Genomic DNA, 17,104 nt, shown 5'->3' with positions numbered 1-17,104 from the left:
ATGCCGGGTATATGGAGCAAGGCAAGTGCTTTGATATTTCCCTCAGCACAGCCACAAGCTCAGGATGCGAGGCTTCTCGACGTGGCGGTTCCTGCTCCTCCCCGCCACGAGGGCCCACCTGCAGGTACGTCAAACACGATCGTCCCCTTGGTGCCCCTTGCAGAGTTTGGAGGCGTGGCTAGCGCTCTCCAACCTGTTGCACTGGCTGGCCAGGACGATCCTACTCAGCTATGCGATTCAGTTCGCCCGGCGCTCGCCCTCCTTTTGGAGATCGCGACACTTCTGCGGAAGCACGCGATAGAGCCAGTCCCTCCAGCCAAGATGAAGGGATTCTACAGCCCCTTCTTCATCGTGCCAAAGAAAGGCAGTGGGTTGCGGCCAATCTCGGACCTGCAAGTACTGAACCGGGCCCAAGTACTCCCGTTCAATATTCTGACTCGAACGCATTCGGCATCAAGATTGGTTCGCGGCGGTAGACCTGAAGGATGCGTACTTCCATGTCTCTGTTTTACCTCGCACAGACCCTTCCTGCGGCCGGGCATATCAGTACAAGGTCCTCCCTTTCGGTCCCTCCTGTCGCCTCGTGTCTTTACAAAAGTCGCAGGAGGCAGCCCTTGCCCCACTAAGGGAAGTGGGCATCCGCATCCTCAATTATCTTGACAACTGGCTGATTCTAGCCCACTCTCGAGACCTGTTGTGTGCGCACAGGGACCTGTTGCTCAGCCGGTTGGGGCTTCGGGTCAACTGGGAAAAGAGCAAGCTCTCCCCGGTTCAGAGCATCTCTTTTCTCGGGATGGAGTTAGACTCTGTCTCCATGATGGCACGCCTCTCGGACGAGCATGCACAGTCAGTGCTGAGCTGCCTGAAATATTTTCAGAGGCTCCTGGGGCATATGGCGTCTTCGGCGGCGGTCACAGTGCTCGGGTTGATGCATACGAGACCGCTCCAGCACTGGCTTCAGACTCAAGTCCCAAGACGGGCATTGCGCCACGGCACGCATCGCGTGACCATCATGCCGATCTGCCGCCGCACATTCAGCCCTTAGACAGACCTTGCATTTTTGTGGGCAGGGGTCCCCTTACAGCAAGTGTCCAGGCACGTCATGGTTACGACAGACGCTTCCAAGTTAGGCTGGGGTGCCATGTGCAATGGGCATGCAGCCGCTGGCTCCTGGACAGGACCACGACTGTGTTGGCATATCAACTGCTTCAAGTTGCTGGCGGTATTGCTGGCCCTGCGGAGGCTTTGGCTGTTGATCCAGGGCAAGCACGTGTTGGTCCAGATGGACAATACGGCAATGGTAGCATATATAAACCACCAAGGCAGCTTACACTCACGTCGCATGTCACAACTCGCCCGCCGTCTCCTGACTGAAGTCACTGTGGGCCACTCACAACCTCAACCGTACAGCGGACGTGCTGTCACAACAGGTGACGCTCAGGGGAGAGTGGAGACTCCACCCCCAGGTGGTCCAGCTGATCTGGAGTAGGTTCGGCGAAGCACAGGTAGGCCTGTTTGCTTCCCGGGAATCCTCCCACTGCCCGCTTTGGCACTCTCTGACCAAGGCTCCCCTCGGCACAGACGCACTGGCACACAGCTGGCCCCGGGGGCTGTGCAAGTATGCGTTCCCCCCAGTGAGCCTGCTTGCACAGACCTTGTGCAAGGTCAGGGAGGACAAAGAACAGGTCATCCTCGTGGTGCCGTACTGACCCACCCAGACTTGGTTCTCAGCACTCACGCTACTCACGACAGCCTCTCCCTGGAGAGTTCCCCTGAGGGAGGACCTCCTCTCTCAGGGACGGGGCACCATCTGGCACCCGTGCCAAGACCTCTGGAATCTCCATGTCTGGCCCCTGGACGGGACGAGGAAGATCTAAGTGGCCTACCACCGGCGGTGTTAGACACGATCACTCAGGCCAGGACTCCCTCTACGAGGCAGCTGTATGCCTTGAAGTGGCATTTGTTCGCAAATTGGTGCTCTTCCCGAGGCGAAGACCCCCAGAGATGCGCAGTCGGGTCGGTGCTCTCCTTCCTGCAGGAAAGGCTGGAGGAGTGGCTGTCCTCCTCCACCTTGAAGGTATAGCGGGCGCACCATGACGCAGTGGACGGTAAGTCCCTGGGGAAGCACGACCTGATTATCAGGTTCCTGAGAAGCGCCAGGAGTTTGAACCCTCTTAGGCCGCGCCTCATTCCCTTGTGGGATCTCTCTGTGGTCCTGCTGGGCCTGCGGAGAGCCCCATTTGAGCCCCTGGAGTCAGTTGAGCTAAAAGCGGTCTCATTAAAGGTTGCCCTCCTGACTGCGCTCACATCCATAAAGAGTGTTGGGGACCTGCAGGTGCTCTATGTCAGTGAAACCTGCCTGGAGTTCGGTCTGGAATACTCACGTGGTCTTGAGACCCCGACTGGGCTATGTGCCTTAGGTTCCCACAACTCCTTTTAGGGATCAGGTGGTGAGCCTGCAAGTGCTGCCCCGGGAGGAGGCAGACCCAGCCTTGTCGTTACTGTGTCCTGAGTCTGCATGCTTTGTGCATCTACTTGGATCACACACAGAGGTTTAGACGCTCTGAGAAGCTCTTTGTCTGCTTTGGTGGACAGTGGCAAGGGAACGCCAAACAGAGGCTTGCCCACTGGATCGTGGATGCCATCGCTTTGGCATACCAGGCCCAGGGCATGTGCTAGGATGCCCTGTACTGGAGTAGGTGCTCCACATGTGCTGGTTACCGCTGGTAACCCCTTGTGACGTATTTTCTGCAGTACGGTTTCCCTGTTGGTAAATCCGCATCTCCCTTGGGCAGACCTCCCTCTGCCTCCGGTCGCCGTGTTTGTAGAGCTCCTCCCCTCCGGGTAGGACCTACCACAGCGCCTCTTCCACGTGAGGCTGGCAAGCCCATGTGTTGTATTTGCCACGTTAACCTCCCCTTCGGGTAGAATGTGGTCTCCACAGTATCTTTCCCTCCTGGGGAAGAACTCCTTCCCCGACGTGAATACATATGGCCCCAGCCGAATAAAGTTTTCGCTCTATGGGGGAAAAAAAAGAGAGAGAAATTGTTATCCCATTGTAGATACACTATATTGCCAAAAGTATTCGCTCACCCATCCAAATAATTGAATTCAGGTGTTCCAATCACTTCCATGGCCACAGGTGTATAAAATGAAGCACCTAGGCATGCAGACTGTTCTACAAACATTTGTGAAAGAATGGGCCGCTCTCAGGAGCTCAGTGAATTCCAGCGTGGTACTGTGATAGGATGCCACCTGTGCAACAAGTCCAGTCGTGAAATTTCCTCGCTACTAAATATTCCACAGTCAACTGTCAGTGGTATTATAACAAAGTGGAAGCGATTGGGAATGACAGCAACTCAGCCACGAAGTGGTAGGCCACGTAAAATGACAGAGCGGGGTCAGCGGATGCTGAGGCGCATAGTGCAGAGGTCGCCAACTTTCTGCAGAGTCAATCGCTACAGACCTCCAAAGTTCATGTGGCCTTCAGATTAGCTCAAGAACAGTGCATAGAGAGCTTCATGGAATGGGTTTCCATGGCCGAGCAGTTGCATCCAAGCCATACATCACCAAGTGCAATGCAAAGCGTCGGATGCAGTGGTGTAAAGCACGCCACCACTGGACTCTAGAGCAGTGGAGACGCGTTCTCTGGAGTGACGAATCATGCTTCTCCATCTGGCAATCTGATGGACGAGTCTGGGTTTGGCGGTTGCCAGGAGAACGGTACTTGTCTGACTGCATTGTGCCAACTGTGAAGTTTGGTGGAGGGGGGATTATGGTGTGGGGTTGTTTTTCAGGAGCTGGGCATGGCCCCTTAGTTCCAGTGAAAGGAACTCTGAATGCTTCAGCATACCAAGAGATTTTGGACAATTCCATGCTCCCAACTTTGTGGGAACAGTTTGGGGATGGCCCCTTCCTGTTCCAACATGACTGCGCACCAGTGCACAAAGCAAGGTCCATAAAGACATGGATGAGCGAGTTTGGTGTGGAAGAACTTGACTGGCCTGCACAGAGTCCTGACCTCAACCCGATAGAGCACCTTTGGGATGAATTAGAGCGAAAACTGCGAGCCAGGCCTCCTCGTCCAACAGCAATGTCTGACCTCACAAATGCGCTTCTGGAAGAATGGTAAAAAATTCCCATAAACACTCCTAAACCTTGTGGAAAGCCTTCCCAGAAGAGTTGAAGCTGTTATAGCTGCAAAGGGTGGGCCGAAGTCATATTAAACCCTATGGATTAAGAATGGGATGTCACTTAAGTTCATATGCGTCTAAAGGCAGATGAGCGAATACTTTTGGCAATATAATGTACGTCTTGTCCCCCCCGGCATGCGAGGGACTGTACGGCGTTCTTGGGGGCGTTGTGGGAGGCTATGTGCAGACTGGGTGCACCTGCTATTGGGCAGGCAGCGGCTTGCTTGCACCTGCAGTCCACGTAACACAGTTCAGCTTGTTGTGGTGTTTCGTATAGGGACCCCTAGTGACACTACAGCGACACAACGTCAAGTGAGTGACAGATAGGGAATGTCTTGGTTACTGTTGTAACCTCTGTTCCCTGATAGCAGGAACGAGACGTTGTGTCCCTCTTGCCACAACACTGTACTACCCGCTGAAATGGCCGGGACCCTGTCTCGGCAACTCAGCGCAAAACCTGAATGAGTGGTTGCAAACCAGCTCCTTTTATACCCGTATGTCCAGAGGAATGGCATGCAAATTCCACTCGCCAATTCCCATTGGCCTTTTCTCAAAGATCAGAGGTGTTTGGGGCTCCCAAGAGCGACCCCTAGTGTCACTATATCGACAACATCTCGTTCCCTCCATCAGGAAAGGGAGGTTACAACAGCAACCAAGACGTTCTATGAGTCTCCAGAAGGCCATCAAGTGGTTGCAAGTCACAAACCTAAAAGTACAAAAAGACTATACACTTCACAGTGTGGCGAACAATATACGTGAATATACAACATAATAATCTACAATTAAGTACAGTGCACATTACAGCAAGTACTGATATGGATAGAGAGTGCAACTGTAGAAAGAACAAGTCTAGCAACAATAAATGTAATTACAGATAAGTGGTATATTGTAGCAGTGAGGAGTGCTTATAAATGTCATAAATGTAACGATTGTAGCTTATTTTGTGTTTATACCGTACTGTGGGTTCCTTTTATATTAACATGTAAATAAAATATTTACTTATATTAACATATATTATTTAAAGACCAGAATAGCAGTTTTAAGTAACCAGAAGACCAAGGCTACAATGTGTTTGAAAATATAGCATATTGCAAAGGTTTTAGATTTTACCTAGTGTAGAAATGCATGTCGTCGTCAGATGCAGCAAATCGGCCCAGACAAAATCTTTAACAGACAGACAACTTTTCCACCCATCTCCTCAGCTGCTCCACCTCCTCACGGAGATCTTCAGACTGATCCAACACGAGATCAACTGCTGCAGGACCGGGAGCTGAACAATAACCACGCTCCTGATGCTGGAAGTCCATTGGCACAGGATCTTCATTGACTGGAGTGGAAACGTCTCTCCTCTGCACCCTGGAGCTGAAATGGAATAGTTGTTCCACTGGAACAGATTGGGAACAGCTCCTTTCTTCAGTAAAAGTTGTCCTGTGGGAGTGGATGTTCAATCAGATCATCACTCTTGAAGTGACGACTGCAGACTCAGGTTAGGAGTGATGTTAAAATCCTGATGCCGAATATTTTGAATCCACCTTTTTCGTGTTTCATTGCCCAAGGGGAAATTTTGAAAACTCAGCAGTGTTAAACCTTGAAGTGTCACACTTGGGACACAGCAATATTGATATGACCCACCTTCATGCCAAAGGTATTTAAAGCTTCTGGAATGCATGACTAAAATGTTATTTTTTAATATAATATACCAAAATGTTATGCTTATTTAATTATATTATAAATATATTAACTATAAGTTGCGATAAATAGTTATTCAAAATATGACAAAAATAGTTTGCTACTACCACAGTTTGCAATCGGAGAACGCTGTACCGGAAGTTCACGTAGCCACTGAGATTTTTAGTGGAAATACGTAAGCAATACTCCGTGCATAGAGTCTATTGGAAGTCTTACTAGTAAAAATATAGAGCTCTGTAATTGAAATTCTTGCTAATAAAATGCAACTATGACAAGTTCTGCTAGGAACATTAAAAGATAATTTGGCCTTCTTTATAAAGTGTCACTATGGTTTTACCAGAGCGGACATGCATTCTCTGGAATGACATAAATTCGCCCATTAAACAACACAAAAGGTTTAGGCACATGGGACCCTTAAAAACATGGCTTGAAATGCTTTTCCATTAAACAATGTGTGACTATCTACTGGGCTTGGACTTCCACTCAAGTCATTACAGGAAACAAATTAGTTTTATTAAGGCAACAGAATGGAACTTGTTAATTATACTTATTTGTATCACTCTGATAACAGTAGTGCTGAAAACCCAAACAGTGTCAAAAACATCTAAAATAAAATTCAACTTATTTGTCTGTTTTCAAGATCAGAGCTCACTCAGAGAAATAAGTGTCAATAACAATGAATTGCAACCATATGGTTGCACATAAAAGGGAGAAAAGTGCTTGAAATGGAACTGACAACTGAACACCACTCAACTGGTCATGCTTTAACTGCTGCTCAAACTCAAATACAATTGGGGGTAGAGGTCTGTGTGAGAAGCTCTGAGGTCATATCCACTATAGATCTCAATGGGAGGCCACTGAGGAAGCCCTGATGCTTGGCCCGCAGTTCCAGCAAGGCATCTACAATCCTCTGGCGGCTTATGTTTGGGTGGCGCTCCGCCAGGCGGGCCATGATTGTGTCATAGCTTCCCATGGTGGCGTAGTGCTGTGGCACACAGGTGCCAGAGGCTGTGGGTGAGTCACATACATTTATCAACCTGTCCGTGTCCACTCTACAGCATAGTCCCTAAGTCAAAGCACAAAAGAGTTAATAGTTCAGAAATGAAAATAGAAAAGGTCTTATTACCAAACCAATTACATAAATTATAATTGTAAAATGCAAATAATTACAACGTGCCTGCTTCTAATTTATAACCTGGTAAAAAGCATTTGAAATGTATAGTCTACTTAAAAAAAATAAAAAATATTAGCTCATTTTGAACAAGGCAAGCTGTCCAAAAAGCCTGCCACTTAATACATACTCTTTCTGATGACTTGTAATGCACAACACCCTTCATTTCCGGTCTATCACCAGCAGGTTCAGCAGGCCCAAAGAGTTGCTGTACTTGAACAGTGTGACCTTGGAGGCCACACCCGTTTAGACCTTTAACAGCTGCCTTGGCATCACTTGGGTTCTTGAGATAAACAATAGCTCCCCTAAATAAGCACATATATTATTACAGCTCATTAGTGATGCTCTACATTGATGCTTGAATATCTGAAGTGGTATTCTGCATTACTAAAAGTCTATAAATTTAGAGCCGTGTAAAGAAATCACCGCAATTTAAAACATCGACAGTGAAGACACAACTGCTGGTGCCAATTTAATAATGCCATCCTTACAGCTTGGATGTGGCACTGTAAGCTCTTTATTGTCATTGTACAGGTACAACAAGAGTTGTGTAAGACAAGTGGATTTAAGCATCCTAGTTTTGCAAGCAATACTCTTTAGCAGACATCTGCTGAGCAGCGGGCTGGGCAACACCCAATACCTTTGCAAGATTTTACAATCTCCGGGCTGAGCCAGTTTCATCCCGTGTGTTGTCAGGTATGAACAGGTAAGATGGATTCCACTTTATGAAACTGTTCCATTTAACTGCTTATATGCACACAATACTTAAAGATAACAAAGTTTCATCCACTGAGTGAATTCACACAATCGAATTACATTTACTAAGATTCTGTTGATTGCAACAAATATAGCATGCTAGGGGGTAAAGGTGTTATGTTGCAAACACAAGCATTTCATTTTAATACAGGCTGAGAGAATGTGCCCAGAAACTATATTGAATACATGAGGCCCATAAATATTCAGTGGTGTTAATTAACAGATTGCAACCTTGAACCACTTAGTGTATCGGCCTTTGACATTCAGTGCATCAATTCAGCAAGTTAAAAGGTTTAAGAAAAAAAAAAAAAAAACAGAACTTACCTGATATTGTTGCTGAAAGTGGATATGCAAACACTTGTGGCATTATACTCCTCAAACCAAAGCAGCACTTCACGCTACAAAAAATAAAACATTTAGTGCCTGCCCCCTAGAGGCCATTAAATTGGAGAGCTTTCAGTTAGTATACGCATCAACTGTATTGGACCTTACCTCAGTTATATTACTTGGCAAGCATGTAACAAGCAAAAGGGAGCTTAGCCTTTGGTTTGACTCATTCTCATCAGTCCCTGTGTAGTAATAAAGATTAATAATTTAACCAAAATTATTGGCCAGCTATTATGAGGCCCCTGCCCCCAATCATATCAGTCCAGTTTGTAGACAGCACTTGTATAAATTCAGAACTTAAAAAAAGATGAGATTACCACACGTCCTTGTCACTCAATGCTTCAATAACGACTACCTTTTTGGTTCATTTTGTAGTTCAAATTTCCCCTCTCCTCTCTCTGATTCTTCATCTTTCCATCCTGATTTAGAGACCCAAGTTCCTCCTCTGCATCAAACCAAGCTTCACTGACATTTAGATCCTTGATGGCACCTACCATAGCAAGAATACAGAACACTGAAAATGAATTTGTCTTTGTTTCTTCTACTTCCTTTTGTTCCAGGCTACATCTTACTGGAAACAACTGGCTGCTTGTTCAGGACGACCACAGCTCTGTCGTTCTTCTGCTGTCTGCTGTCATCTTGTGGTCCATCCTATTCAGTGGCAGAAGAGGACATATGCACTGCTGATCTTAAATGTAACGGACAAATATACTGCAGGTACGATTACTGATCCATCACAAAAATACCTGAGGGGCTTCAGTCTTCTGACAAAGAGGTGCCCTCATCTCTTTGGATTCTTCAATCACATTTGCAGCAGCACTGCATAGAATAGGAAAATATTATTCATTTCATGTACATATATGTCATGAACATGTATGATGCCATTTCAGCAATAATGTAATAAGGCTGTTTCTATATAGCATAGCCTGGAGTGCCTAGTTGCTTTTATAAAATGGTCACCAGTGTGACTCATACTAAAGTATGAAGGACCCACATTTTATTTAAAACAAAAATTTCATTAAAAGGAATTTACCTAATTAAGCTCAATCAACAGCATTTGTGGCTTAATGTTGATTACCACAAAAAATAAATTGACTCGTCCCTCCATTTCTTAAAGATGCACTATATATTTTTTAGTTACAATTAACAATAGTTCATTATTGAGTGAGTACATAAAATCCATGTTCAAAACCATGTGCTTGTCTTACCCCAATTCACTACAGTAAGCCTACAATTATGATTTTTATTTTGAGGAAACTGCAGTAATGGGGTCGGATTTGGCGCAAAATCGCAGGCATATGTCAGTCCTCGATGCATGTTTATGTCATATGCGCAAGCTAAGAATCAAGGTCCGACTGTGTGTCAAGAAGCGGGAAACGAATACGACAGCTGTTCAGTCAGTCCAGTCGTGGTTTCAGGAGTCAGGACAGCAGCTTAGTAATATCACTCTCCTAATAGATGTAACTTTTTTTTTTTTTTTTACTGTTTGATGAAGTTGTTTACCTACTTTACTGCTTGGATATGTTTTCTGCTAGGGTTGTTGAAGCTTATGATCCATTCATTAAAGCATGACAAACAATATTACGCATGTGTACCGATCGCAATGTGTTTAAGTTTCATTTTTTCAGTGACGTTACCATTACAATCTTACTAACATTCATGACTTCTGAGTATTTTATAACTGCAGTTTCAAGATTCCTAAATTGTGATTAAATGTTTGTGCTGCTGTTTTCTTAGGCTATTCTTTTCTTTCTTTTTTTACCTCAGTCACAGAAATGCACAAGCTGTTGTCCTTGTAGCAGAAAAATGAAAAAAATGCAAGCAAGTGTAAGCCAATAAAGTATTTTTGGAGCAATAAATCTGTGAAGGACACTTGCATTTTTATCCTTTTAGCAGATGTTTAAACAGATCTAAAAAGCTTGTACTATAGGTACAAGGTGGTTCCTCATGAATTTATGCTTCTCAGGTTGTCTATAATGTACCAATTTCATAGCACATTAATGTTTATTCATTTGTTTAACGTGTAACCATCTCTCTGTTGTAAGTTACTTCCAAATAAATTATAAAAAATGTATTATTGTAATTGTTATATTGCATATTTCTGCATATTATTTTCATGTTCAAAGTATTTTATCATTATTAAATCTTTGTTTTGTGTTTTTATTAGAGCTGTCAGAATTAACGCATGCAATTAATTAAAAAAGCTTAACGCGTTAATTTTTCTTAATCGCGATTAACGCATTTACCATTAATACAGCATAAACACTTGTGAGAAGGGCGGAACCTTTGTAATGTGTCCGCCCGGTGTCACAGACGCAGACTTCAAACAAACAAAGCGCTAGAGCCCTTCTACCAATTTGAGCCTAAACGCTTAGCATAAAATAGCATAACGCGGCGGTCCCATTGACATTCTATAGGCGGTACTGTCTAACACTCTCCTATGATAGTGCCGCGGAGGTTACATCAGTAAATAAAAATTTCTGACAGCGCTTCCTTGTCAGTGATAAAATGACGGGAAAAGGAGCTCTAAGCGCTATTTAAATGTATAAAACAGCCCAGATGGGACTTGTCAGGCGCATTTTAATTACCACAGAAGCAAGTGAAGTCTTAACTATCATCAAAACGCAGAAAGAGACGTTTTTGTCTTGAAGCGCTTTTCATGGTGAGTTCATAGCTCAGGCATTCACGCTCTGACGCAAATCATGTAAGCAGCTTCACAACTGCTGTAACAAAGCGGATAGTCACGGTCTACTGGCAGATTAATACTGCAGAGGATGAAAGTTTAAGAGATTTAATGCCCATTGCAATGAATATGCAACCTATGGGGAAACTAGTTCTTTCAGTTAGTCAACCTCCCACTTACACTTTGGGGAAACGTTTAATGTTATTCGAATTGGTGCAATTTTAGTGCATTTCTTGTGGAAGGCTTTGTTTGGAAAATGTTAAAGCATTATTTTGTTACATATTGTTTTGTTGTCTTTCCTAAGATGGAAATAAATTAATTTTGACAAGAAAATAAGTATATATAGTGTCAAATTTCAGAACTTTCAAAATCTGCGGTTAACTAAAATTATGAGATTAATGACAGCACTAGTTTTTATATTAGTCTTTTATTGTTTGCAGTGCATAGACCTACTATTGTAGTATTACACTTGCATTGTCCACTTAGGCTGTAGATTGTAATATAAAAATACAGTCTTAAATTGGACTCATATCAGCAATTTCATGAGTTTCATGTTAATATGATATGTGTAATACAATACAAACATTAATGTGTATTGTGTAGTGAAAAACCTTTAATAATCATATTAAAATATAATTAAGAGTGTTGCTTATCTTCTTCAAAGTAATATATTGTTTATACATTAAGTGAATAACATAATATCAATATGTAAATAGCTTGTCATGACTCTGCTCTGTAGGTCATCTCCAAGTCCTCAAACCATGAGATTAATCTGCCAGAAGAGCAGTTCCTACTCATAACTGACGCAAAGTTGTACGTTTCAACCGCTAGAGGGCCAAAAGTTACATATTGTAGCTTAAATTTAATTTTTTAAACCTATAACTTTGCACAGAAAAAGGTTTGCAAGTAATTTTAAATCACACAAAAAAGTTAATGTTAATACGCATAATGTTCATCTCTTGTGGCTATACTTTTGAAAGTGAGTAGTTTAATGTTTACAGGCCCCATTCACTACCATTGTACAGGTAAATGCCTCACTGGAACCCCAGATTTGTGCTTTTTTTTTTTTTTAAGAAAAGGGCAGTTCAAAAATAATTTTGTGGCAGTCAACATTATGCCACAAATGCTTAAATTGTTTTGAACCCAGAGTATTCCTTTAAACAAAATCTTTAGAGGCATCCTTCGCTAATATGGTCCCTGACATGTAAACAATAATAGAAAGTAATTCTATGGGTGCTGCGCATTCATACATACAGTAACTAGTTGCACAAGTGTTTCTTGTCAATTGTAACTATACGGTATTGTGTATTTTGGCAAAGGTGGAATTGTGTATTGACCAATCAGCATCCAGAACCATACATTTTATAAAAAAATATATATATTTCAAGGACGTTTATTTGAAAGATATCATGACCACCTACCTTCCTGGGCAGTCAAATGAGCCTAAATGGGCCTCAAGCACCTAAAATTAGACATTATTAATTACCACTTAAACTTGCAGATATACTGGTAATAAATTCCCAAATCTTCCAAGACCAATATTTTAGGAACCGTCATACCGATGCTGGGCTATAGTATGTCCCTGAGGTTATCTTTACAGAGTCTACTGACAGGGGCTTAAGTTGATCCAGAGGAATGCCTGCAAGAATCTGACTTCTCATCTTATGGTAATCTTTCTCTAGTGTATTCAGAGTTTCTGCCATGATGTCAGGCAGCGCCTCAGTCCTGAGAGGAAAAAAAAAATGGTTAAGTAAAATCAGTCAAGACAGGATGCTCAATAACAATTTAATTGAACGGTCATAATACAAATTTAACGGCATTAGAAAAGTTGATTATTTCCTTAAACATTAAGGATTTTTGCTCCTTCCTATTTGGTCTCTTACCCATGATGTGCACTTTCACCCAGCGTGGACATGAAGTAACATCTCCAGCAGTGCTGTTGGCACATGACGAACTGAAGGGCCAGAAGACCCATTTCTGCCCGTCTCGCCTGCTGTCCACATTCACACCCACAAACTCTGCCACATTGGTCACCACCACCCTTTTCAGAAAAGCCAGAACCAGGCCTGAAAAGACATGCACACACATGCAACTCGACAACATGCTTCTAGATGGAAATAAAAAAATTAAATTAAATTAAAAAAAAATTAGCCTCAATGAAACTATAGCTTTGTTCCAAATAGCATACTACTATACAATTCCTGCAGTATGTAGTATGTACAGTATACGGTGCCCAATATACCAATTTTTTTGTATGCACAGGATGCTTAGATGACCTGCTACATTGGGCAAAATTAGCGGTGTACAACAGAGCACACAGCATGCAATACTGTAATCCCACAATTCAATGGGCATGACTTGACTTTCTAATTTCAGTATGACAAATGAATCAGAAGTATATATATATATATATATATATATATATATATATATATATATATATATATATTTCACTAATGTTGTAAAAAACTAGTATTCCATTCAGAACATAGCCTAACCTAGCCACTTATTGTATTTCCACAAAGGAATGATTTTGGGAGACAGAACAGTCTGTAAATCTGTTAAGCACATTACCTTGCCTTTATATCCTTCAGCTGTTTCAGTTCCTTCTCCTTCTCCTTTAGTTGTATGAATTCCTAAGAGACAGATTTCACCACTTCATTACACAAAGGTTATTTGAAAAGACCAACCATTCCATTTATAATTGAATATGATACCTCTGTGATAATATCCAAGTCAGACATGTAGACCACAGTGATGGTGCTTTTTTCAGAAGTGGACATTTGCATGGTCTGTGTATCTTTCTCATAGCTGACAGTTAGTGGGTCTGTGTCAGTAGCAACATCTCTGCAGGCTTTCACTTGGGAGATCTGACAAACCTCTGTCGCACGTGTAGATGTGAAGCAGGCTCTGAAATCCCCACAGGCATCTACTGTTTGGTTCGCAAAGACAGGAGCGCAAGAAGCACCGCATTGTACACTTGAAGTGGATTTGAGTGCAGACTCCACGTTGATCTCTCTGTGATTCTCACCAATCTGTTGTTCATTTCTTGAGACATTCTTATTTCCTAGCCCTTCATAACGGTCTCCTGAATCATCAGTCAGTTTGAAAGAGTTGTCGAGACAAGAGAAACCATCAGTAGAATTTGCAGAGCTGGCCATGGTGGTTTCTGATGGTTTTGTACTTCCTTTGGTGGCCATTATAGAGTAATTGTAGTTCGCCTTCATGTTCTGGCTGTTATCGCTCCATTCAGTGTGGTCTAAGCCAGTGCTTCTGAAACTGTAGTATTCTGGCAGGGTTTCCTGATCTGCATCACAGTAATTTGCTCCACCTTCCAATTCCACATGTAATTGGTCATTTTGGGTATAGTCATTCCTCTGAGCCTGACTCTGCACATCCAGCTCCATATCAAGGGAGAAGCTTGCCTGGGCTGTTGGGTCTTTAAAGCGTTTGGTGTCCTCCCTTTTCTCTACTTCCTCCCACAGCGGAGTCAGGCACTGGGCCTGGGCACTGCACATTCCTTTATGAGGAGGAGGACCACTATAATGCCTCGGAGTGCTTCTAGTTGAGGTATTCTGAAGATCATTTAAATCGTTTAGGGTGCTCTGGAAGCAACCTTCATGAACATTTCGCACTGAAACTTCACTTTTAGCAGTTATGACATTCAGCTCTTCCCTCACACTGTCTGGGATCAGCTCAAGGTCTTTCTCATCTTCAACACAAGAAAAAAAAAAGTGTAATAGTTGCTAGTGATGTTTCAGAAGTATATATCATGACTTGAACATCACCTCTCACCTGACTCATAGACTGTTTCCTCTGAAATCAGAATACGTATGCCACAACATCTACACTTCTTGATACCAAATGGACAACTGGTTCCACAGTTTTGACACCGTGAAACACCGTAAAACTTTGGGAACCTTGACCTGTGACAGAACCACATTACATCATAAGGAGTGAGTTTATTATTAATGAGGCCATCACATATTTCTTTGTGTGTCAATGCATGGGTCGACAGTATAATAAATAAAGCCACAGAAAGACTACACTTGCCATTTTTAATAGAAACTTTAAAATTAAGGGCATACTTGAGGTTTGATGACATATGAGTTGATGTAGGGGTTGTTTTAGGGGCAATGTAGTTTCCTCTGACTTGATCTAAATTGAAAAGATATATATACAGTATATATAATGTATGATCTGACAAAAACATCTAATATTTTAGTACTGTAATATTTTACCAACTGAACTAACGTTTCATATAAACAAACTGTCTGGCTACTTCGAGTGCAGGGTGTCTTTTTAAAAACCGCATAAGACCTCCCTCTCCTGTAGATGAGAAAGAACACATTTGTTACTTCAAGACAGAAGCATTTTTTTCTTTTTGCCCATACATTTTCAATTGTTAATGGCTGAATATTTACGTTGAATTAATGCCCTGTCCTCCACTGGTAAGGCGAGGTACCATCCAAGCAGCTTTGGATCTGTGAGCTCCAGGCAATGATTGACCCAGACAAGCTCAAACAATGATCTATAATGTGTGCAGGTACAGTGAAATTTCAATTATATGAAGCACTTTTCACCATCGGGCCAAACGGTTCCGTGCATGGTGAGGAAGGTTTCCAGTAGCATTTCTACTTAAGGCTGGTTCGGTTCAATTTCAAACCATTCCCGCCCAGAATTCTCAGCATGGTTAGCACATGCTTAAAGCTACACTATGTAATTTGTTTTTGTTAAAAAAATAAAATGTTATTAATGAGAGAGTGCAACAAAAATCCATCTTCCAAACCATGTCTTAACCCAAATACACTTTGATAAACCTATAATAATGATATTATATTATAAATATTTCAGAGCTGTTGAAACAGATTTCGCAGGAAATTGCATACACATGTCATTCACCCGTGCGTGTTGATGTCATATCCGTACACAGAGAAAATAAGCTCCGGCTTCTGTAGCGCGTGTGTGGGAGTAACCTGAAAGTTTGTCACAACGAACGAGAAAAATTGACCATGGATCATTCAAAATGGCAAACCTCCAGGGAATCACTTTGTACAAAGAAACCCCGAACAGAGCAGAATCTACAAGCAAAAGGGAAAGTGACAGAGTCTGTAATAAAACCCGAATCTACATCGGCTTGGCTTTTCAGAGGTGGCAACAACTCCGAGATCTGAAAGGATTTAAAAGTGACCGAGAGATGGCTTTTTTCTTACTCAACAGGTAAGATATTTTATTGATATGGTTTATGTATAGTTGTGTAATCCCACATGCACACACTTCTGTGTGTGTAGTGAAATACAATAATTATACTCTAATCAGTGCAGAACTTTTCACTTGCTAGCACACGTGTGTATTTTTCTTTATAACGGCAATAATTTATATAAAATAAATCCTTTAGTCCCAGGCTTGAGACATGAAATTATGTTGACCACTGGTTGGTAACAATGACGATCTATAAATTAGTTACTACCGTGCTCTATTTGGACAGGATATCCTGCAGTTATAAAAACTTAACAACGTTTGACCTTATCAGACTAGCAATCGTTATGTCTAATGTTAACGAACGTTGCCTAACTTTTGTAACGTCATTTATTTCAAAACATCAATGATTCCAATAAGTCAAAACAACAGCATAAGATATGGCACTCACCTGCTCAGATGACATGTTTTCAGATATCTGTCTTTTCCTTTCTTTTGTTATTTATTTGTCCATTCGCTCTGATAAGATGTCCAGTATCCATGTGTACACCGGTACCTCGAACCACATTCATCCGCGCAGAGGAGTAGAGCCGAACCACAACTTGTGTCATTACCAAAACAATGTTCTTCCGCAATAAACATGCAGTTTTATTTTTTAACCTCTAGAGGGCCAAAAGTTACATAGTGTAGCTTTAAGAAAACTGTTCTGGTGAAATGTTTGTAGTGATGTGGGAACTCCTGATTGGTCACTTACACAGTCTATTCTAATCCTGATTTTGCAGCACTACAGTGGAAAAAGAAACAATAATCGTGCCAACGAGCCCGGATCGTTACAGAATGGAACCGTTTTCCCGATGGTAGAAAAGCGGCTACTGTTTCAAATCTTACCATTTAATATAATGAATAAATTAATTGATATCTGGTCCAGGCACAATGATTTGTTTAATGGCATAGTTCACCCAAAAATGAAAATTGTTATAAATTACTCACCCCCATGTTGTTCCAAAACCAGTGTGACTTTCTTCA

General features: G+C 42.4%; 1 protein-coding gene across 1 annotated transcript; it reads right to left on the bottom strand.

Annotated features, from left to right (window-relative positions):
* Positions 1 to 6,417: 6,417 nt before the first annotated feature.
* LOC127447311 (RNA-binding protein 44-like) lies at positions 6,418 to 15,153 on the bottom strand. Its single transcript, XM_051709097.1, has 15 exons — positions 15,134 to 15,153; positions 14,968 to 15,037; positions 14,675 to 14,805; positions 13,597 to 14,591; positions 13,454 to 13,515; positions 12,763 to 12,945; positions 12,439 to 12,604; positions 12,301 to 12,341; positions 8,943 to 9,015; positions 8,769 to 8,847; positions 8,552 to 8,686; positions 8,302 to 8,378; positions 8,134 to 8,207; positions 7,184 to 7,358; positions 6,418 to 6,948 (listed from the first exon to the last, which is right to left on the bottom strand). The coding sequence occupies exons 1-15, from the start codon at positions 15,138 to 15,140 to the stop codon at positions 6,664 to 6,666; spliced, it is 2,553 nt and encodes an 850-aa protein (XP_051565057.1). The 5' UTR covers positions 15,141 to 15,153; the 3' UTR covers positions 6,418 to 6,663.
* Positions 15,154 to 17,104: the final 1,951 nt, after the last annotated feature.

This window comes from Myxocyprinus asiaticus, chromosome 10, assembly GCF_019703515.2.
Source record: "Myxocyprinus asiaticus isolate MX2 ecotype Aquarium Trade chromosome 10, UBuf_Myxa_2, whole genome shotgun sequence".
In the NCBI taxonomy this organism is placed as follows: domain Eukaryota; kingdom Metazoa; phylum Chordata; class Actinopteri; order Cypriniformes; family Catostomidae; genus Myxocyprinus; species Myxocyprinus asiaticus.
The sequence above is the reverse complement of the archived record's forward strand: the minus strand, read 5'-3'. Positions and strand labels throughout refer to the sequence as shown.